General features: G+C 40.8%; 1 protein-coding gene and 2 non-coding genes across 6 annotated transcripts; 2 read left to right on the top strand and 1 right to left on the bottom strand.

Moving 5' to 3' along the window:
* The first annotated feature begins 3,942 nt into the window (after nucleotides 1-3,942).
* Nucleotides 3,943-4,014, top strand: trnaa-cgc (transfer RNA alanine (anticodon CGC)). Its single transcript has one exon. It is a non-coding gene; the product is annotated as a tRNA-Ala (tRNA).
* A 427-nt stretch (nucleotides 4,015-4,441) lies between these two features.
* trnav-uac (transfer RNA valine (anticodon UAC)) lies at nucleotides 4,442-4,514 on the bottom strand. Its single transcript has one exon. It is a non-coding gene; the product is annotated as a tRNA-Val (tRNA).
* Nucleotides 4,515-4,582: 68 nt separating this feature from the next.
* st6gal1 (ST6 beta-galactosamide alpha-2,6-sialyltranferase 1) lies at nucleotides 4,583-22,401 on the top strand. Of its 4 annotated transcripts, XM_026234514.1 has the most exons (9): nucleotides 4,605-5,068; nucleotides 5,162-5,258; nucleotides 8,303-8,509; nucleotides 16,398-16,769; nucleotides 17,069-17,333; nucleotides 20,171-20,268; nucleotides 20,364-20,465; nucleotides 20,997-21,171; nucleotides 21,245-22,401. In XM_026234514.1, exons 2-9 carry the CDS (start codon nucleotides 5,247-5,249, stop codon nucleotides 21,523-21,525), a joined length of 1,512 nt encoding a protein of 503 aa, XP_026090299.1. In that variant the 5' UTR covers nucleotides 4,605-5,068; nucleotides 5,162-5,246; the 3' UTR covers nucleotides 21,526-22,401. The 4 variants fall into 4 exon arrangements, with proteins under 4 accessions (XP_026090296.1, XP_026090299.1, XP_026090297.1 ...); XM_026234511.1 differs by lacking the exon at nucleotides 5,162-5,258 and having other exon boundaries at nucleotides 4,583-4,724; XM_026234512.1 differs by having other exon boundaries at nucleotides 4,605-5,258.
* The last annotated feature ends 953 nt before the right edge of the window (nucleotides 22,402-23,354 follow it).

The following is a 23,354-nucleotide window of genomic DNA, read 5'->3' as shown; positions in this document are numbered from 1 at the left end:
TAGTGTGGAGGAAACAAGCAATTCCAACTGCATGGAGGAATCAGCCTCCTGAACGTCGAAGGCAAAATCTTCTTCAGTGTAGTGGCTCGCAGGCTGACAGCGTACCTGGAAAAGAACCACTTCATTGATACTATGGTGCAGAAAGCAGGGATTCCAGGCTTCTCTGGATGCTTAGAGCATTTAAACATGATATGGAATCAAATCCAAACTGCCAAAAATGATGGAAGAGATCTTCATGTTGTGTTCTTGGACCTTGCAAACGCCTTCGGATCAGTTCCTCATAATCTCCTGTGGACTGCATTACACTATTTCAGCGTCCCGGAAGTAATCACCCGCCTTGTTAAATCTTATTTTCAAGACCTACAACTATGCCTGACAACTGATGAGTGTACCACAGCATGGCAACGAGTGGAAATAGGAATAATGGCGGGATGCACCATCTCACCTCTAGCATTCACGATGGCTATGGAGGTCATCATCCGCGCATCTCGGTGGGTAGTAGGAGGTCAGAAGCTCAAATCTGGTCTTCGTCTCCCTCCCATCAGAGCTTACATGGACGATATGACCATCCTCACCACAACCAAGGCTTGTGCTAGGCGGTTGCTGAACAAGCTTCAGGAGAACATCCAGTGGGCCCGGATGGAAATAAAGTCAAGCAAGTCCAGGAGCATCTCAGTCGCCAAGGGGAAGCTGTCAGAACAACGGTTCTATGTGGGCAAGGAGCCTATACCAACAGTGGCAGAGAAGCCAGTCAAGAGTCTTGGACGCTGGTACCATGCCACCCTCAAGGACACAGAGCAAGTTGACCAGCTTACGAAGGACACCATATGCGGCCTTGAGAGTATTAACAAGACCAAGCTCCCTGGCAGGCTAAAGCTGTGGTGCCTTCAATATGGGTTATTACCCAGGCTGATGTGGCCTCTTACCATCTATGAGGTCCCAATATCAAAGGTAAAAAAGCTGGAGAGGGTGATCAGCTCATTTGCCAAAAAGTGGCTGGGGCTCCCTAGATGCTTTACTAACATCGGACTGTATGGAAGAGGCATCTTGGAGATTCCTGTTTCCAGCCTTGCAGAAGAATTCAAGTGCTCCAAAGTAAGGCTGGAAATGACACCAACATAGTCCCGTAACCCATGTGTTTCAGCTCCTACACTGGTGACTGGAAGGAAATGGAACCCAGCGGCAGCTACTCACCAGGCAAAGTCAGACCTCAGGCACAGAGACATTATTGGTAATGTGCAACAGGGGAGAGGAGGCCTTGGCCTTGGAGACAGTAGATCATCGTGGCAAAGGGCAGCTCCAGCTCAGCGCCGACGGCTGGTTGTTGAGGAGGTGCGTCGGCACGAGCAGGCAACAAGGTGTGTAAAGGCTATCTCACAAGCCAAGCAAGGACAGTGGACAAGATGGGAGGGAGTTGAGAGGAGAAAGTTATCCTGGAGGGAGTTGAGAGGAGAAAGTTATCCTGGAGGGAGCTGATGGGCATGGAAGCATTTCACATTAGCTTCATCTTACGTGCAACGTACGACGTCCTGCTTTCCCCCTCAAACCTCAACCAATGGTATGGAGAAGAACCAACATGCCCCCTCTGTCCATCCCCTGCAAACCTTAAACACATTCTGGTTGGATGTAAAACAAGCTTGTCACAAGGCCGCTATACCTGGAGGCACAACCATGTCCTGAAATGTCTAGCAACTACCTTGGAGTGCAGATGGTTACAGACCAATGCCCTGCCTCCTCCATCATCTCATCCCTCATATGCAAGGGAGTTCATCCGAGAAGGTTCAAAGATAGCCAAAGTCCAGACAACATCGGATGGCGGCCAGCTTGGAAGGGCTCGAGACTGGAAGTTGGTGGCAGATTTGAACCAAAGACTTCACTTCCCTTCTGAGATCACCACAACAAATCTTAGACCAGACCTCGTGCTCTGGTCCTCCTCACTTCACATTGTGTATATAATAGAGCTTACCATTCCCTGGGAGGCTGCTGTGGAGGAGGCATTTGAGCGCAAGAGCCTTAAGTACACAGAGTTGGCAGCTGATGCTGAGCAACGCGGATGGAAATCCAAGGTCTGCCCAGTGGAAGTCGGCTGCAGAGGCTTCGTGGGCAAGTCAACCATCAGGCTGCTTAAGGAATTGGGAGTGCAAGGTCAAACCCTACGCCGAACCATCAAAGCCCTCTCAGGTGCAGCAGAAGAAGCAAGTCGATGGCTTTGGGTAAAAAGGGGAGACTCCAACTGGGCCCCTAATATTACCTGAGGCATTGAGGGGTTGAAAGCAGAGGGGGGCACACCTGGGACGCCCGGTGCTGCTGATGAGCCCTCTGGAGGTGTCGTGGGCCTATCATTGAAACACCAGAGAAGGAGGGTGCCCACCTGATGACCCCGATGAAGCTAAAACCCCCATTCTCATCCCACTCAACCACCATCACAGTGAAGAAATGACACCGATGGATGCATCATCACCACTCATACCTCAGGTCTTAAAAAATGGGATTGCTTCACCTAGTCCTAAACCATAACTAAATGAATTGGACATAAAAACTGCATATATAGAAACAGCAGTAAAATATGATAAAAATCGCAGAAAAAGTTTTATGACTTTGCTCAATGGAACCAGACGATAGGCTTAAATGTTTCCTGGCTTGACTGTTAAAAGAAGATGATTGGCTTTCCAGCGGGAGGAGCGGGACATGTGCATACAACCACCATCTTTGCCGTTACGGGTTTTCCTTATAGCTGTATTGAGGATTGAGGAAGTGGCATGTCTCTTATAAATTGTCTCTGGTATTACTCATGTAGCCTCATCTCAATTTGCACATCTGTAACTGTTACTGCTGCTATTGTTATAATGTAATTGGACTCTGTTTGCACATTACTGCACTATTGTTTTTATGCACATACATTTTCACATTCTATATTCCTACTCTATCCTGGCATACATAGTCTATACTACTACTGCAGCATAGATTTTATTATCATGTTTTTTTACATTGTATGTATGTATGTGTGTGTGTTTAGTTTGTATAGTGTATAGTTTGTGTGTCTGTGAGTAGTTTTACACTGTCTAGGCATTCATTGTGAAATGGAAAGTAAGGCTTTTATTGCTCAGGGGAACTTGTTTTCCTCACTGGCTATATGACAATAAACGCTTTGAATCCTTTGAATCCCTACTTTGCATTCAGTGCATGCTTTTTATCAGTTCATGCATTCTCTTGACATGGATATGGCATTGCATGCATGATCTACTGTTTAACTGTTTAACCTCCTTGCATTTTACTTTTTTGAGTCTATAGATGTTTATAGTTTATATGGGAATGGTAAAGAGATATGAGCATCAGATCAGGAGACTCTTTCTGGGTTTACACCGGACTGTAATGTGTATTTGAGGATTTACTCACGTTTCACCCTCTAGTTTGCGGCTCAAAGTAGGCCTATAATACATTGTGTGTACACTCACTAAACAAAGAGTGGCAGCTTTTTAGTGGATATGAGCTCTTTGCAAGCGTTCTAGTCTATAATCCATTTAAAAATTTTAACGCCTCTGGAGCAACTAGGGGTTAAGTGTCTTGCTCAGGGACACATTGGTGTCTCACAGTGGATTCGACCCCTGGTCTCCCACCAAAGGCATGTGTCGTAATCACTGCAACAACATGTTACAATGTAAGCACTTAACTAAAATAAGTAACGTTAGGCTATTAATAAAAAATAAAAAAATTACTTGAGAAGGCAGCTTTGTTCCATTTAGTGAGATAAGACTAACAGTACTCCTCACCTGAAAAAAAAAAGCTCTTTGGTAAGTCATCTAACGGTAAAAGTGAAGTGTTCTTTATGTTGCTCTCTGTAAGTGCTACAAACTTGCAGGTAAAGCTAAAAGAAGACACCATGAACAATGTAGCTATGTTCTCATATTTTTAGGATAAAGATCACATTCCTTTAGGTCACGTGGGGATGTAGCTCAGTGGTAGAGCGCATGCTTCGCATGTATGAGGTCCCGGGTTCAATCCCCGGCATCTCCACTTTTTCGGTTATGTATTTTTTTTCTGCTGGTGACTACAATAAAATAACAAACTTTAATATGTAATAACTTAATTTATGAATAATATATGCCGATCATAAGTCAAAATGGTTATTAGATATTGTGCATGTTTCATTTCTTCAAAGCCCATATGGAATAACTTTAGGGCCCCCACAGACCCCTGGTAGAAACCTTATTTGTATGTACGGAAGTAAGCTATTTACAGTTAATGGACTGTTCGTACAGTTGAAAAAACTGGAATAAAGTGAGTAAAAACCCACGAATGGCCCTAACACTATCACTTAATGCAGGATACACAAAAAAATAACGATAAACGGATAAAGGAAATAAAATCATCTGCCAACGGACTAGCAGTAAAACTAAGTAAAACTATTATGCGTTCTAAAATATCATCCTGTTAAAAAGCGTGGTTCCACTGGGGCTCGAACCCAGGACCTTCTGCGTGTAAAGCAGACGTGATAACCGCTACACTATGGAACCCACACATAACTTTAAGAACAACGTCACAAATTTAACAATAAGTCGTTCAACTGAATGTAAGACTACATTCAGTGCATGCAGCTGAATGAACGTACGCAAATCACGATTTAACACGGACAACATGTAGGCTGGTATGGAGTCTAATATTTTAACAAAACAATTAATTATGCTGTATTGTGCATGAACGCACGGAATGAAGACGGAGAAAGGGTAACGTTAATTTAATGTTAAAGGCACTAAGAGCGTTACTTTTTTTCTGCATTTAACGGATTCATTTAACCACACAGAGCGGTATGCACTTGTGCCCGTTTGATGTCAGAATCTCAGACATTATCGGCGAAAGTGGCAAAGACTGAGCTGCAGAATCCGCTGCACACACATCTGATGTCGCATGCGATGAAAACGCACAGACAGTCTTCTGCTCGAGACATTCGATTGAGCAATCAACGTAGCAGCTATTTTGCAGTATATAAACATGGCGGTTTACCAACATGCATCAGCGCGTAATGATCATCTATATATAGATGTCAAGTCGTAGAGCATCTCTTCGGAAGGTAAACTGGAAAAAGCCTCATTTGCGATTTAGGTTATTATACTAAATGATTATAGAAAATAGCTTTTTAGTATACAATATAGCTTATCTGCAGGTCTATGCATTAAATATCTAAACTGCCAAGACCGGGAACTGGAGGGAACTGATTGAACTAACCAAGAATAAAGCATCAGAAAAATATGAGATACAAGGTAGGCATGAATTTTATATTTGTCTCATCCACGCAGCATCATTTCTCAATGCATTAATGAAAATGCATTAAAAAACACCGAGATAACCTGCACACACATGGCTCACTTTATATATTTATCCTGTTATTTTTTTTACCCCTCTGCGTGTTATGTAAAACAGAATGCGGTTGCATTAATCAGGCTTGTGCATAGTTATTATTTTATTTTATATGAGCATTCTTATGTTGCAACCAAACTAATAAAAGCCACATAGTCTGATAGCCTTATTTATGTATTATTTGTAAACTGTTTGTTTGTAGCCATAGCTCTGCCTGTATGTTTAATACGTTGCCCAATTTGTATTTATTTATACTATCAAGGACACAATGGCTTACATAAAGCTTAGGTCATTTCTTGAATAAAAAAGGTAAGATATAATATTTATATATTCAGCTTAATACATGAACTTAATTAATAATAATAATAATGCAATTACATTTCTTACAGTTGACTGTTGACAAATAGGATGCAGAACAAAATATCCATAAATGCAGTTATGCCCTAAGATTCAAGATATTGAGGCAAAAATGTCATTTTATGAGTTTGTGTTTCATATTAAATCACATGATACGCGATATCGCAGGAGCAGTGAGAGCAATTTCACACAAGTGCTGTTTCTGTCATGAATAGCAAAAGTGCAAAAGTTATTTTATACAACAGGTCAGTAAATAAGAAGTTAATATTGTGTTATATTTTAAAAACAATGTTGTGTTTTTTTCCCCCTCAATTCTGCCAACGAAAATGTCACCTATGAAGCCACCGCAGAACTGTGCGTCTTTGAGCAATAGCGGTGTTTAGTTTCTGAATGAATCCTCTTTTTGAACAAATCATGTGAACCAATGATTCAAAGGCCCATTCATAGAGACAGCTGTTGGACCTGTCACAAATGTTTTTCCCACCCTCATGTTGTTTCAAACCTGAATGACTTACTTTCTTTTGCGCACCATAAAATAAGGTATTTTGAAGAATGCTTACAACCAAGCTGTTTTGGTTACCAGTGATTTTTATTGCATGAACAAAAAATATAGAGAAATTAGCCTAAACGTTTGTGTAATAAATTTTATGTTGAGTCATATAAAATATTTATTTCTAAATTTGGAACGTCTATTTATACACTGTAAAACCGAACAGTGAAATTAATTAAATGAATTTAGTTAATTTCACTCAAATAATAATGAAAGTTCATTGGACTTATTTGAAATAAGTTCTATAAACTCAAAATGTTTTTGTAGTACGGTGAACTTAAAATGATTGTGATTGATCCCCATTGTCTCAGACAGGAAATGCTTTACAATAAACTTCCTTTAGCTAACATTACCCAACTGGATTTTCATAATACTACGACATTTGAGTTTATGATTATGAAGGGTGGTTTAAAACGTACCCTCATAGTTATACTGATTTACAGACCACCCAAGCAGCAAACTGAATTCTTCTCAGAACTCAGTCAATTACTAACATTAACCTGTGCGGTGACGTACCAGGTTATCCTACTTGGTGATTTTAACATCCATGTTGACACTGGCTGCTCTAATCCTGCTGAGTTATTGACTGAGTTTGAAAACCACCGGCGACATCAGCAACCAACGACGACCTGATCAGCTGAGAAAAACAACAGTAGTTGATGACAGACAGATCATAAAAGCTGTAAAAATGAACAACTGTATAACTAAAATACATGTCGGTAAATCACCAACAACCTCCAGAAAGCTGGGTTGATGCTTAGTCAATCTACAGTCCACAGAAGAATTTGACACAGAATTACAGAAGCTACACAGCAAGATGCAAACCTCTGATCAGCACCAAAAATAGAAAGGCAAGATTCTTAACAAATGTGAGCCAGTAGAGTTCTGGAATTGAGTTGATGGACCGATGAGACACAGATTAACCTTTATCTAAGAGATTGGAAAGCAAAAGTGTGGAGAGAACTGCAAATGATCATAAGCATACAACAAATACAAATTGCAAACCTGTTCTACATAATGTCTATCTATACTTATTTAATGTACCCAACAATTCATTGCTTGACCATTAAGATCAACTGGATTAAAGGACAGACAACTGTATTAAAACCTAACAGATTTCATTATATATTTAACCTTTCCTTGATTTTGTATCTGGTGTTTTTGTCACGTGACGTTATTGTTATGTCTTGTGATACTGTAACATGATATTAATTAGCTACATATTATAAAACTCTCAGTGATGCTCTTTTATATCCTGATGAAAACTGCTTAGATGTTATGTAGTGGTTTTCTTTTTGTAAGGTTAAAAGCCATGATTTCATAGACTTTTTATACAGTATATTATATCCTACTTTGAATGCCATGGACTACCATTTTTGCATTGAGCTGACTATCCCTTAAAGAGCACCAGTTGGTATTTACTGTTAAGGTTTCCTCACACATCTTGTTTGTATATTAGGTTTTGATTACTGCTGTAAAATAATGTTCTGTGTAACTACTTTTTTAACATCCCCTTTAACCAGGGAATAATTATTCAAATTATATTATATTTTTTGTAAAAGTACTTTACTTTAAATTGTCTTTTTTAGGCCAACCCCAATGGAACTACCTCAATTTATTAAACTAATTTGTCCGTTCCCTTTAAGTCCTTGGCTGCAAGAGAATCTAGAGATTACAAACATACTCCAGACAGCTGAACTACATTACTGAACTCTGCTAGCTTAAATGTAGGGCAATTGAAGGCACTTATTACAGCATTTTACATATTTAACACAAAAGTTTAACATATCAAAATAACATCAAAAGCATCCTACAATATAATTCAGAAATGCTCTAGTGTATTAAACATCTTTCCTTAACATTAATTTAATTTCTAACCTGACCTTAACAGGACTTGAAAGTAAATATTTGACCATTTCAAACTATTTTCTACTGTCTTCAATTCAACTTAATCCATACATATGCTTCTATGTATCCACAAACTCCTTTCGCAGAGGGAATCCTTTAATTTGCTAATATTGTCTGTGTTTCATTATCCAGATCCCAGGGGCTGCCATGGATCGTGTTAGCCTACTTTGGCGGTTGAGACGCCGGGCCCGTCGAGGGGCCCTGTGCATGGCACTGTTCTGTATGACTATGGCTCTCCTGTACACTTTTTGCGCTGAAAACAGCATACCTGTCACAGATGCTATTTTTGGGGTTAAGGCGAGAACTCGAGCTCAGCCAAGAACGCACACAATTGTTAAGGTATGTCGAGATTCCTTTCCTCACATGGCCTTCTGCTCCATTGAATCTGATCATTAGAGTGCTGTAGGAATGAGTCCTAAAGCCCGAAAATAAGGTTCCCTATCGAATAGTCTCTCCCATTGCATTAAAAGGCTATGGGGAAACACCAGTTTACACTGTTACTAAAGCCTGATTTGTTTACGCTTGTGTAGCTGCACAATCCAATAGCGCTCTAGCCTGCCAGAAGGGGAGGAGCCGACTGCTAAATAAGTTGGCTCAGAGGATGCTGAAAAGTGACCATGTTCCAGTAAAAAGCCAGAATCCCCACTTCTGAAGCAAACAACATGATCAAGTGTGGACAGCAAGATGACCTGCATTCTAAGGCTATGGAGGATCTCGACCTGGCTTGGTCGGCTTTGGAAGAGCCTGCCCATGGCCTTCTAAACAAGTGGAACATGAAGGGGCACCATCAGCGATGCTCCCACTATTGGTCTGCTCCGTTGCTGCCAGCAGTTCATGAAAACCTCATTAGGACATGGAGCGTTAATACTCGGCCCGTTAATCCCTCTGCTTCCACCGCTCTCACCATTGTTGACGGTCCTGAAGTAAAAGGCTATAGCAAGCTCCCCCTTCTGAAAGAGGCAGTCGCTGTTCATTGGTCACCTCCATCAGCCCTGGGGATGAAAGTCCATGCAGCGCATCCATCCAAGCCCTGTAGGACTACATCAGCCTTGGCAAGAAGGGCTTATTTAGCGGCTGGCCAGGCTGGCTCAGCTTTGCATACCATGGTGGCACTCCACGTGTTTCAGGACAAACGTCTCTGCTCCATGGATAAGTCTGGCCAAGATTCTGATGCCTTTAAAGGCTGGTTCACACGGCAGGATAATTAGGCCGATTTTAGCCCTGATTCACCCCTTCCGACAATCTTAGGATGCTCCTATTATCGTAAAATAATCTGATCAAATATTCCTGCCGTGTGTGGTGTGTTAAGATTGCTCTCCTCTGTTCGGAAGGACGTCAGGACTGCTCCGATCTCAAATCGGGGATATCCAACATGTTGGATTTATTTGGCCCGATTTCTTCTCGTGTGTGGTGTCCCACGAGGACAAACGATCACGCAGCCTGTGGCCTGTAGCCAATCAGAAAGCGAGGTGACGAGGCGGTGAGGAAGTACCTGGAAACAAAATCAAAACAGCTGGCGGCATGGCGCACCAGAAAGTCCGGTGGACGTCCGGATTCATCAGTCTCATCAGTCTCGCCTGCTGTAGATGGTTTTGCTGAGCATTGTACAGCGGCACAGAAGACCTTGCATGCTCTGCGTTACTTTTTGCCGAAGTGATCCATTGTGGCGGCTGGTCCAAAACACCAGAAGACCCAATCCGACCAGCAGCCTGCAAACCTAAACATCTCGCCTGATTGAATGGGACTGACCCAATGGGACTGACCAACGGAAGGAATGTGATCACAAGAGACGCCTCCAACTTGTATTGGGGAGCTTTGTACAAGGGCAGACCATCATTAATAGTAATAGTGTAGTGTGGCACCGATACAGGATGGCTGCCTCCGTGACGTGCTCCGCATATGTTTTTGTTAGTTTGTCCTGTCTTTAGTTATATTCCTGCCATCAGTTTCACCAGGGATGAACTGCTGAACATTCGGCAGAACACACCACAAGATCTTTTACCGGATTTAAATTATTCAGACGTTTTACTGAACGTTGTTATCGGAGGAGCGGCGGCGCTGATCAATCGCTTCAGGACGCGCAGACGGGGGAAGCAAGCGGGAGCGCTCGTCAGACTCAGGAAGTGCTGCTCAAACCTTGAAACACTCTTCATTAACTGCAAGCCATTCTATTCGCTTCGGGAGTTTCACTCGTTCATCCTGGTCAGTGTTTACATTCCTCCGCAAGCGCATGTGAGCTCAGCTTTACAGAAACTCGCTGATCAGATCACAGAGACAGAACAACAACACCCGGACTCTGTTTTAATAATTCTCGGGGACTTTAATAAAGCCAATCTCTCCCGTGAACTGCCAAAATACATACAGCATGTTACATGTCCCACAAGAGACAGTAATATATTGGATCACTGTTACACCACAATAAAGGATGCATTTCACTCTGTTCCACAAGCAGCTTTGAGACGTTCTGATCACCTTCTGGTTCATCTTATACAGTCCTACAGGCAGAAGCTAAAATCAGCTAAACCTGTATCAAGGACTGTAAAAAGATGGTCTAATGAAGCAGAGCAGGATTTACAATCTTGTTTTGACATCACTGATTGGAGTGTTTTTGAAGCTGCTGCCACCAATCTGGATGAACTCACAGAGACCGTAACATCATATATCAGTTTCTGTGAGGATATGTGTATTCCTACAAAGACTCAACTAATTTACAATAATGACAAACCGTGGTTCACTGCAAAACTCAGACAGCTCCGTCAGGCCAAAGAAGATCCTTACGTGAAGGGGGACAATGTCTTGTATAAACAGGCTAAATACACACTGGAAAAAGAGATCAAAGTGGCAAAGAGGAACTATTCTGAAAAAATAAGGACTAAATTCACTTCCAACGACTCAGCATCAGTGTGGAAAAGTCTAAAGAAGATCACCAATTACAAGACACCACCCCCCAGCACTGTGGAGAATCAACGACTGGCAGATGATCTGAACGAGTTTTACTGCAGGTTTGAAAGAACACCCATCACCTGCCCTGAACGCCTCCCCACACAACCATTCACACCATTCACAACTCCTGCACCCAGCCCTGAATGCCTCTCCAAACAAACGTTCACACCATCAACAGCTCCTGCAACCCATCCTGAACACCTCTCCAATCAAGCACTCTCACCATTCACACCTCCCGCATCCCCCCTTTCCCCCACAAATGCAATTCAGATCAGTGAGGATGCGGTGCGCCAGGTCTTCTGGAAGCAGAAAAGGAAAAAAGCACCGGGCCCAGATTGTGTTACACCAGCCTGTCTAAAATCCTGTGCTGACCAGCTGGCCCCCATCTTCACACGGATTTTCAACAGATCGCTGGAGCTGTGCGAAGTCCCTTCATGCTTCAAACGCTCCACCATCATCCCCATCCCTAAGAAAACCAAAATTACAGGACTAAATGACTACAGGCCTGTGGCTCTAACGTCTGTAGTCATGAAGTCATTTGAGAAACTGGTGCTGGCCCACCTGAAGGACATCACTGGGCCCTTACTGGATCCTCTTCAGTTTGCCTACAGAGCAAACAGGTCTGTGGATGATGCAGTAAACATCGGACTGCATTATGTTCTGCAACACCTAGACAGACCGGGGACTTATGTGAGGATCCTGTTTGTGGACTTCAGCTCGGCCTTCAACACGATCATCCCAAACCTCCTCCTGCCCAAACTAAATCAGCTCTCCATGCCCACCTCCATCTGCCAGTGGATCAACAGCTTCCTGACAGACAGGCAGCAGCTAGTGAGGTTGGGAAAATACACATCCAGCACCCGTACAATCAGCACCAGAGCTCCCCAGGGCTGTGTTCTCTCCCCACTGCTCTTCTCCCTGTACACTAATGATTGCACATCTAAGGACCCCTCTGTCAAGCTCCTGAAGTTTGCAGACGACACCACACTCATCGGCCTCATTCAGGACGGTGACGAGTCTGCTTACAGACAGGAGGTAAAAGAGCTGGCTGTCTGGTGCACTCTCAACAACCTGGAGCTTAACACGCTCAAAACAGTGGAGATGATCGTGGACTTCAGGAGAAACCCCCCTGCACTCCCCCCACTCACCATCATGAACAGCACTGTGACTGCAGTGGAGTCATTCAGGTTCCTGGGCACCACTATCTCTCAGGACCTGAAGTGGGACATTCACATTGACTTGAAGTTTAACCTGCCACAGGAGCTGCTGAAACAGTTCTACTCCACCATCATTGAATCCATCCTCTGCACTTCAGTAACTGTCTGGTTCAGCTCAGCTTCTAAATCTGACCTCAGAAGACTACAGAGGGTAGTCCGGACTGCTGAGCGAATCATCGGTACAACCCTCCCTTCTATTCAAGAACTGTACTTATCCAGAGTGAGAAAAAGGGCTGTTAAAATCACTCTGGACCCCTCACATCCAGCACACTCCCTCTTTGAACTGTTGCCATCTGGTCGACGCTACAGAGCACTGAGCACTAGAACGACCAGACACAGGACCAGTTTCTTCCCCCAGGCAATCCATCTTATGAACAGCTTGATAATAACTGCGAACACACTACACTTTATATTTATATACACATACACTTATTTATCTAACACACATACTTAGTATACACTTAAATTTTGCACATAATACACATGTACAATATTGTTCAAAATAATAGCAGTACAATGTGACTAACCAGAATAATCAAGGTTTTTCGTATATTTTTTTATTGCTACGTGGCAAACAAGTTACCAGTAGGTTCAGTAGATTCTCAGAAAACAAATGAGACCCAGCATTCATGATATGCACGCTCTTAAGGCTGTGCAATTGGGCAATTAGTTGAATTAGTTGAAAGGGGTGTGTTCAAAAAAATAGCAGTGTGGCATTCAATCACTGAGGTCATCAATTTTGTGAAGAAACAGGTGTGAATCAGGTGGCCCCTATTTAAGGATGAAGCCAACACTTGTTGAACATGCATTTGAAAGCTGAGGAAAATGGGTCGTTCAAGACATTGTTCAGAAGAACAGCGTACTTTGATTAAAAAGTTGATTAGAGAGGGGAAAACCTATAAAGAGGTGCAAAAAATGATAGGCTGTTCAGCTAAAATGATCTCCAATGCCTTAAAATGGAGAGCAAAACCAGAGAGACGTGGAAGAAAACGGAAGACAACCATCAAAATGGATAGAAGAATAACCAGAATGGCAAAGGCTCAGCCAATGATCACCTCCAGGATGATCAAAGAGAGTCTGGAGTTACCTGTAAGTACTGTGACGGTTAGAAGACGTCTGTGTGAAGCTAATCTATTTTCAAGAATCCCCCGCAAAGTCCCTCTGTTAAAAAAAAAGGCATGTGCAGAAGAGGTTACAATTTCCCAAAGAACACATCAACTGGCCTAAAGAGAAATGGAGGAACATTTTGTGGACTGATGAGAGTAAAATTGTTCTTTTTGGGTCCAAGGGCCACAGGCAGTTTGTGAGACGACCCCCAAACTCTGAATTCAAGCCACAGTACACAGTGAAGACAGTGAAGCATGGAGGTGCAAGCATCATGATATGGGCATGTTTCTCCTACTATGGTGTTGGGCCTATTTATCGCATACCAGGGATCATGGATCAGTTTGCATATGTTAAAATACTTGAAGAGGTCATGTTGCCCTATGCTGAAGAGGACATGCCCTTGAAATGGTTGTTTCAACAAGACAATGACCCAAAACACACTAGTAAATGGGCAAAGTGTTGGTTCCAAACCAACAAAATTAATGTTATGGAGTGGCCAGCCCAATCTCCAGACCTTAATCCAATTGAGAACTTGTGGGGTGATATCAAAAATGCTGTTTCTGAAGCAAAACCAAGAAATGTGAATGAATTGTGGAATGTTGTTAAAGAATCATGGAGTGGAATAACAGCTGAGAGGTGCCACAAGTTGGTTGACTCCATGCCACACAGATGTCAAGCAGTTTTAAAAAACTGTGGTCATACAACTAAATATTAGTTTAGTGATTCACAGGATTGCTAAATCCCAGAAAAAAAGAATGTTTGTACAAAATAGTTTTGAGTTTGTACAGTCAAAGGTAGACACTGCTATTTTTTGGAACACACCCCTTTCAACTAATTGCCCAATTGCACAGCCTTAAGAGCGTGCATATCATGAATGCTGGGTCTTGTTTGTTTTCTGACAATCTACTGAACCTACTGGTAACTCGTTTGCCACGTAGCAATAAAAAATATACTAAAAACCTTGATTATTCTGGTTAGTCACATTGTACTGCTATTATTTTGAACAATACTGTACATACATAACTGCATTTTGTAATATACCTGCCTACAATTGTCAATTTGTATATTGTCATTCACTATCTACTTATTTGTATTTTTTATTCTTTTATTATGTGTTTTATGTTCTGTCGCTGTCATTTTGTTGTACTGTGGAGCTTCTGTCACGAAAACAAATTCCTCGTATGTGTAAACATACCTGGCAATAAAGCTCATTCTCATTCTCTCCCTCATTCTCATTCTCATTAAGCTCCTGGTCAAACCTGGAGCAGCGGTTGCACATCAACTGCCTTGAAATGATGGCAGTTTTTCTGGCCCTCAAAACTTCCTGGCAGCCTTAAAGGGGCACCACATCTTGACATTAATCACCAAGGCGGTCTCAGATCATGCTTTGTTTACAGGTTGACTTGACGCTTCCTGTTATGGGAACAAGGCAAACTCGTCTCAATAAGAGAGCGCGGGCAGACTGAACCAGGTGGCAAATATGCTGTCCAGAGACAATGCATCTCCAGGAGAATGGAGACTACATCCTCAAATGATTCAAATGATTTGGTCTGTCTTCGGGAGGGCAGAGGTGGACCACTTAACCTCAGAAGACAACTCTCACTGCCCAATTTATTTCTTGAGACAGCAAGACAGCAAGCTATTGGCCAGCACTCGCCAGTGTGGAAAAGGTCAAGTTATGTAGTACTCAGCCTAATGGCTTGGGTCTCATTATGTACTCATGCTTTTACGAGTACTCCGTAAGAGTGCTGCGGGGCTTGGCTTGCAGAGTGGCTGTGTTCTGCATTTGCGTAGCAAGGCGCTATTGGATGCATTCCCCATAGCATGTTAACGCAACAGGAGAGACCGTTTCATAGTGAATGATTTGGTTACTTGCGTAACCTCAACCTTGATTCCCTAAGATAAGACAAGCTTTCGTTAAGACAAGCTCAAATTTTTATGTTTTAATTCTTCAATAATCATCAACAAAACATTTGTTTTGTTTTAAAAACATTATTTGTGATTGATTAAGCTTTAATGTGTATTAAAAAGGCAGATACTAACTAGTGGTCAAACAATATTGTTTTTTTTTTGACTGCCGATGCCGCTACTGATATCTTGGAAAGGGGGGGGGGGGTAGCCAATATAAAGCCAGGATTGTAAAATGTTCATTTGTCATTCAAAGATTTGTTTAAATTATATAAATGCGTATTTGCTCAATGCTAACAACAAACGAGAAAGTATTAAAATGTTTGTCTTTCTATTACTAATAATACATAAGCAATCGTTATAAAACTTTCTGTGTATATTAATTTGTTTGTTTAACCATTCTATCGGATTATTAGACAGACTTCTATCCATATTAGGCAGAATTGTTAAATGACAACAGGCGCTACCTTTCTCAGTGACTTCAAAATAAAAGTCCTGCCTCAAACACATTGGCCATGCAGAAAAACTTAACGGCCTTGGCATTATATCGGTTGACCACTAATGCTAACAAGTGGCTAAATGGGTTACAGAGGTTTTCGGGGATAATAAATTGAACAGGTAAACTAATTTACTTTTTTGTGCTTTTGTAAAATATTATGAATCAAACTTTCCAAATTGTAGATTTGTAATAAATATTGAAAGAGCTGTCGAAAGCTTAATGGTGGCTGAAGTCATTTGACTGTGGTGTATTTTGTTTATTGCTACTGTTAGGTTATAACTCCTGGATATTGATAAACACTGTTTATTTATGAAGATTATCCAGATGAACAAAATGTGTAAGAATCAAACTTGATGGTTCTTACACATTATGAGAGCTTATTTTCTGCTGTAATCCAAAAGACAGTGGAAAAACACCTATTTGCTTTTTATTGAGGGAACTAGAGTGATGGTAACTTCTGGGTTGGCCTACAAAATTACATCATTCCTGCAACACCCTGTGTAGTCAAAAGTATAAATGCATCCTTACTAAAAGTGACACTGATCTATTGAAGGTATTGCGGGGAACAGGAGGGTCGAAACCCATGTACACTGACCCTCAAAAGCTTCCAGGTATCATTCCTGGAGATCCTCAAAAGCCCATTCCCATCCTGTCATCTTCTAACTACTCGATGGAGAGCAGTACTAAGGACCACAATCTCAGCAGCAAACAAAGAAAACATGGGCTATTTTACTGGCTGCTGGCACAACCACTGAGACGTGCTTTAGAGACTTTTTTTGGAGGCCGACGCAGAGGAGATGTGGGCGCCACAAGTGGGGACGCTGTTGTTTTTGGGCCTAATGGAGCACTGGGAGAGGTCTGGAATGAAGAGATGTCAAGTAGCATGCTGGGAAAAAGGTTGAGGAAGGTGGTACAGAACTATCAGGTGAGGGAAACTCAAAATCATCTAAAAGCCTTAACATGAAAACACAGTAAAAAAAAACGTCAATGATTGCAACTGCTGATTACCAGGGCATGTCAAGTCTCTTCAGTTAGTATTAGGTAGCGTTTTGTATTTTTACACATGCAAGCAAGCTTCATCCTTAGAGGATCATGTAAAATTGAACACAATCCTCTGAGGATGAAGATAAACTACACATGTAAAAAAAACAAGACCATGTATTAATTGCAACAAATGAAATGTTATTATCTATCTATCATAGTCTCTTTTGGTTTTTATTTTAGGCAATGAATAAATATGGCGTTCGCTACCCTGGACCTGAGAGTGCCGCACGCCATTCTAAACTTAGTGGCCCTGAACTTCTTTGTCAAATCAAGGAGATGGTTCAGATTGCAACTTTAACACCAGATATGAAGCCATTTTCTGGGTTGCCCTTGGCCTCCCAGTTACCTCCGCGCCAAATAACTGCTGATATTGGCCCATTCAAGACCTGCGCAGTGGTATCGTCTGCAGGTTCTCTCAAAAACTCTGGATTAGGAAAGGAAATAGGTAATAACTAAATTCATAACATAATCTGGACCTATTTCTTTGATCTGAAATGTAATGAGAATATATCTATATAAACATTATATATATATATATATATATATATATATATATATATATATAAATTAGGGGTGTAACGGTTCACAAAATTCACGGTTCGGTTCGATACGATACACTGATGTCACGGTTCGGTTCGGTTCGGTTCGATACGTTTTAGATACAGCAAAATGTAAAAACATCTCAACTTTTCAGAATGCCGCAAGCGCACCGCGGGTCATGTGACAAGAACCAACCAATCAGCTTCATCCTTTCCCGTAACAACGTTGAGAGCTCAGCCAAGATGAAGGATCAGCTGATCATAGTTGTATATGGATTGCAATTTTGAAATAAATTTAGTAGCAGAGCTACTGCAAGCGATTTTTAGAGCTGCAAATCCATTTATCCTTCGCTGAAATTTCCGCGTCTCATGGAGAGAGCACGTCATTGTTGCTTAGCAAAGACAGACGCCTCATGAGCGCTTCTGCCCGAGCGCTTTGGAAAGGAGGAGAAAGACGCGCTTAGCGTTTTCCACGCGTTTTTAGGCACGATATGTGAACGGCCCCTAAGGCGCTCGCTCACTCAGCACGCGCTGAAGGCTCGTTGCAAAATGTCGAATGCATTTAACAGACCAGAAATATAAGTGTACCCTGTCATGTTGCAGATGCGACATACCGTTGTTTTTTTTATCCACCACTCTCTTGCCATCACCATTATAGCTTAAAGGGAATCCAAAGTGCACCCAAACACCAGACCTGTTGGTTATTGGAGGATCTTCTCATTTCTAGTCTGTTAAACGCATTGGCTATTTTGCAACGAGCCTTCAGCGCGTGCTGAGTGAGCGAGCGCCTGCTGAGTAGCCTAACATAAACATATAAGATGGTGTTTTTTTCTTCTTCGGGAGTGTCAGGGGCGTTGCCTGTTACGTTGTTTGGGTTATTGGGCTACCTTGTTGAACGCATATCATTATATTTCTCTCTCTCTCTCTTTTTTTTTTTTTTTCAAATATAATTAAATACTCCAACGAACCGTTCGGTATACATAATGCGTACCGCGTACCGAACCGAAAGCGTCGTACCGAACGGTTCAATACGAATACGCGTATCGTTACACCCCTAATATAAATATATAACACACGCACACACTCACAGTATAAAATATAAACAAAAAATTCAAGAGAAAGATATAAAACCAAAGTATCAAAAGTTGGAAAAAGGATTACCCCCCTCCAAAAAAATTACTTTTAAACTCAGTCAGGTAGCTAATCACCTTCTCAGTGGCACACAAATCCCTCTGACTTTCAACTGTGATCAGTTGTGGTCATTTTGATTAGCCAAGCATGAAAAGAGCTCTCCTTGAACATTTCAGTCCTTTGTAGTTCAACTGAAGCAAACAATCAACTATGGGTGGCAAGGCAGTCAAAATTTCTCTGGGATAAAGTTGTGGACAAGTGACAACAATATCACAAATTCTCCACAAATGTGTCTTGTATGGGAGGGTTGCAAGAAAAAGCGCTCCTCAAGAAAGGCCACAACATCAAATGATATTTCTGGCGGAAAATTTAACCATCCAAATAACACCATTGCTACAGTAAAGCATGGAGGTGGTAATATCCTGTTATGGGTGTGTTTCTCTGCAGCAGAGACTGGAGCACTTGACAGGATATAAGGAAAAATGCATAGGGCAAAATAACATCAAATTCTTGAGGAAAATCTGCTGCCCTCTGCCACACAGCAAAATTGACCACACAGTGGTTGAAGGAAAAAAAGGCGAATGTCCTTGCATGGCCTAGTCAGAGCCCAGACTTAAACCCCATTGAAAATCTACAGAATGACTTGAGGTCTACAGTCCACAAATGGTCACCATCAAATTTAACTGACCTTGAGCAGTTCTGCAAGTAAGAGTGGGTGAATATTGCATGTCCAAAGTAAGTAGAGACATATCCCAACAGACTAAAGGCTGCAATTAAAGCAAAAGGTGGTTCTACAAAATACTGATGCAAGGGGGTGAACCTTTGTCCAACTCAGTGATTATGTTGGTGATATATCTTTCACTTGGATGTTATACGATGCACCAAGTAAATACAGCTGGATAAAACCAAATGTTTCTCTGTATTCATTTCAGGCTGCAAAGCAAAAAAGTGGGTTCTTTTTTTTATACCCACTATATGTTTGTATCTATGTGTATATATATATATATATATATATATATATATATATATAATTTAAAACAAAAAAGCCAGCCAGGGGTGTTATGATAATGTATGCTGTGTGAAGGTCTGTCAACTAGGCTTTGATAGATAGTGCTGCCTGACGGTGATATCGTGTTAAGCTGCAAACACCGGTCATGCCACAGTCACATACTGTATATGCACTGCAGACAGAGTACGTGTGAACCTTCGGCAATAGATATATTTCAACACCTGAGGCACCGCTACAGTGAGATTTATGACCAATGCATGAAAAAATAAAAAAATAAAAAAATAAACCCTGGACAAGGGTTTTATTTTATTTATTTATTTATTCATTTTTGCCATATATCTAGACATTTTGTTTGACATCTTTACTGTGTGATAATTTTAACTTATGTCTGTTCTAAAGACGTTACAACTTTTTGATAAAGCTCTCTAAATTGGTTTTCTTTTGGAAATGTTTCAAATTTATACTTTATGCATTTATGACTGTAAAGCATGTCTGTGTGTGTCAAAATCGTGATTAAAATCGAAATAGCAAAATTGCTCCATATCGCATAGCCCTACTACCAATAATATCTGATTATTACTAAAAAAAGTTCCTGAATTCCAGATGCACATGATGCAGTGATGCGGTTCAATGCTGCACCAACAACAGGCTTTGAGAAAGATGTGGGCTCTAAAACAACAGTGCGTCTGATCAATTCCCAGGTAGTTTGTTTGAGGCAATAACATAAATTTGTTGAAAAGTTAAAATAACATGACATAACAAGGTCCTAAAAACATAATGTCTGTTTATTACATAGGTTATGGCATCAGAAGATCACCATTTCCTCTCCAGTTCTTTGTATAGTGCTGGGATTTTAGTGAGCTGGGATCCAGGCCCTTATTCCTCTGATCTACAAGAGGTAAATTTTCCACTTTCTAGCATTTGGCACATTCACAAACATTCTAAATTTCCATCCTTTTTAGCAAGTTTCAACAAAAAAGGCCTAGTCTTAGCTTTAGTAAGGTTCCTGTACTACCAGAACCACGTTTTAGTTTTAGTTATTTTACACCATCAGGTTAAAATAAATGAAAATTAGAAATGTTGCCTCGTAAAGTAGCTGAAATAAAATACGTTTTTATATTTTATTTTAGTTCAGTTAACGTTTACAGTATCTCAAGTAGTGAAAATGTTTTTAGTTTTAGTTAAAGGATAACCCTAATTGTAATATATAATAACTATAACTTAATTTCTTTAACTTTATTAAAAACGGTTTCATGTTGAGTAAAATAAATTTTGTAATTATTTTGAAATGTGAAACTTAAAAAAAAAATGCAGTAGTAATAATTCATAGTTATAATATACACAATAACTGGGGTTTTGTAAACATTCCAGATTTCATAAATTCAATTTGATTCCGGTTATGCATTCCTCCTTTTATTTTTCCTTTCAGTGGTTCAACAAGACGGATTACCCTATATTTAAACAGTATCAGCGATATCGGCGCTTACACCCTCAACAGCCATTTTATATTCTGCACCCCCGCATGGAATGGCAGCTGTGGCAGCGAATACAAGACAATATGATGGAGACCATACAAAAAAACCCACCCTCATCAGGCTTGTTGGGTAAGTTATACTGAGGAAAATCTAACCACAAATGGTAAAAAAAGAGCTATATTTCATCCTTCTATCTCCACAGGCACAGTTTTAATGATGTCCCTGTGTGAAGTGGTACATGTGTACGAGTTCCTGCCTTCGCGACGGAAAACCGAGCTGTGCCACTACTACCAGCGCTTCAGTGATGCAGCCTGCACCCTAGGTGCCTACCACCCTTTACTTTATGAGAAGAACCTGGTAAAGAGGATGAACAAGGGGTCTAACCGTGACATCTACACACATGGCAGGGTCATGCTCCCTGGGTTCACGACCTTTAACTGCACCAATAGTTCCACATCCAGCACTCTGTCAAAGACAATCTGAAGGTAAACTGATTTTCTTGGTACACTTTCAGAATGTAACAGTAACGCACATGTTTTAGTCTACAACTGTAACAAGTTCAGTCTGGTCTCTGAGTGAGATCAGGATTTGTTTCACTGGTGGAAAACGAAACGAACACCCTAACCACTATCGGTTGCTTACTGAAGGGAATCTAAATTCACATGGACACAAAATATTGTGTACAACTACCTACCATTATTCCTTAACTGATCCCATAGTGGTAAATTCATACTGTTTGCTGTTAACAGAAAAAAGATCTCAATACCACTTATCTGCCTCTCATGTGAGATGGGGCAACTGATGCTTCCATAATTGTGCAGGTTTTAAATTTATGCAACGCAATCCTAACACATCATTCATGCAATATTGTTAATGATTTGCCAGCAAACAAATGCCATAAGCAAAATAATGCTTTAAACGTTTGTATTTTATGAAAGCGGTATTTCAACACTTAGAGATCTGTATGCATTAAGTATTTACACTGTGACACCTTTCCTCTCTATAATCAGTTGTAGGGCAGTGGAGAATGTCCTCGCATGCTTTACTGAAATTGCACTGCATCATACCTTTGGTAAACCTGTATTTAGTTGTATTTATAAACTTGGTGAGAAGGTAACACAGAATATGCATGTTTGTCCTGTTTTATAGAAATATGAACTTAATTTAAGCCCTTAAAACATGAAAGCAGATATACTAAGCTTTTTAGGGGTATTATTTCTTCAGTGTATTGATCCAGGATGCATTAATGTATCACATCCATTTTATTTAGTGGAACGCGGGCACAAGGTAACTAGAGCTGTGGCAAAAATCGAATGCGATTTTCATGCACATCTCATCAGTAAAGACGCTCCTGTAATTAGAGGTATTAACTCCAGCACGTGTGTTCAGATCAGGGTTGCCAGGTTTTCACAACAAATCCTGCCCTGTTGCTTCTCAAAACTAGTCCAAAACTAATGGCTATTCCAGGAGGTTCCCAGATTTAAAAAAAAATGCTTCCCGTGGTTAAAATATACAAGTTTTTTTTTGGCATGGTTTTCTTGTAAAAAAAATAGCATTTTAGGGGTTAAATATCACCTTATTGGTATTGGGGTTGCTTCGAACCGCGGACATGAAAAACTACCGCAGACTTGGCAACACTGGTTCAGGTGGAGCGGCAGTTACTACACAGAGCCGTAGTCTACCAACAACTAACACAAAATCGCTTTCAAAATCGACAAAGAATCGCCACCAATTTTAAAATCAATTTTGTGTAGATCGTCAGTGAATTATGGCTCTGTGTAGTAAATGCCAACCAATGTTGCCAAGTCTGTGGTTGTTTTTCATGTCCGCGGGTCGAAGCGACAATACCAATAACGTGATATTTAGACCATAAAATGCGAATTTTACCAAGGCAACCATGCCATAAAACTTACATTTTAACCCTGGAAAGCAATTTTTTTATCGGGGAACCTCCTGGAAACACGATTTCGGACTTGTTTCGAGAAGCAGCTGGGCAGGATTTGTTGTGAAAACCTGGCAACCCTGATCTGAACACACATGCTGGAGTTAATACTTCTAATTATAGGAGCGTCTTTACTGATGAGATGTGCATGAAAATCACAGCCCTAAAAGTAACGCTGGGTTAGTTGTAATACACATGGTTTAAATATTTCCACACAAAAGTGTGCTAACATTCAAAAGACTTTCGAAGATATAACAGCATTTATTTTTAACATATTAAAATTAAATTTCTGGCTTAATTACATTTTTTTTATCTTAGTTTTTATTATTCATTTAAAATAAGACGACTCCTTTAATTTTAATCTTCAATC

This window comes from Carassius auratus, chromosome 46, assembly GCF_003368295.1.
Source record: "Carassius auratus strain Wakin chromosome 46, ASM336829v1, whole genome shotgun sequence".
In the NCBI taxonomy this organism is placed as follows: Eukaryota; Metazoa; Chordata; class Actinopteri; order Cypriniformes; family Cyprinidae; genus Carassius; species Carassius auratus.
Note: the sequence above shows the minus strand (reverse complement) of the source record. Positions and strands in the feature narration are given on the sequence as shown.

Bases quoted from the DNA above. Each gene is read 5' to 3' on its own strand.
- st6gal1 (XM_026234511.1), top strand. From the start codon at position 4,695: ATGAACGCACGGAATGAAGACGGAGAAAGG. The intron at 4,725-8,302 runs GTAACGTTAATT...TTCATTATCCAG, and splicing joins GGAATGAAGACGGAGAAAGG to ATCCCAGGGGCTGCCATGGA. The intron at 17,334-20,170 runs GTAATAACTAAA...CCTGAATTCCAG, and splicing joins TGGATTAGGAAAGGAAATAG to ATGCACATGATGCAGTGATG.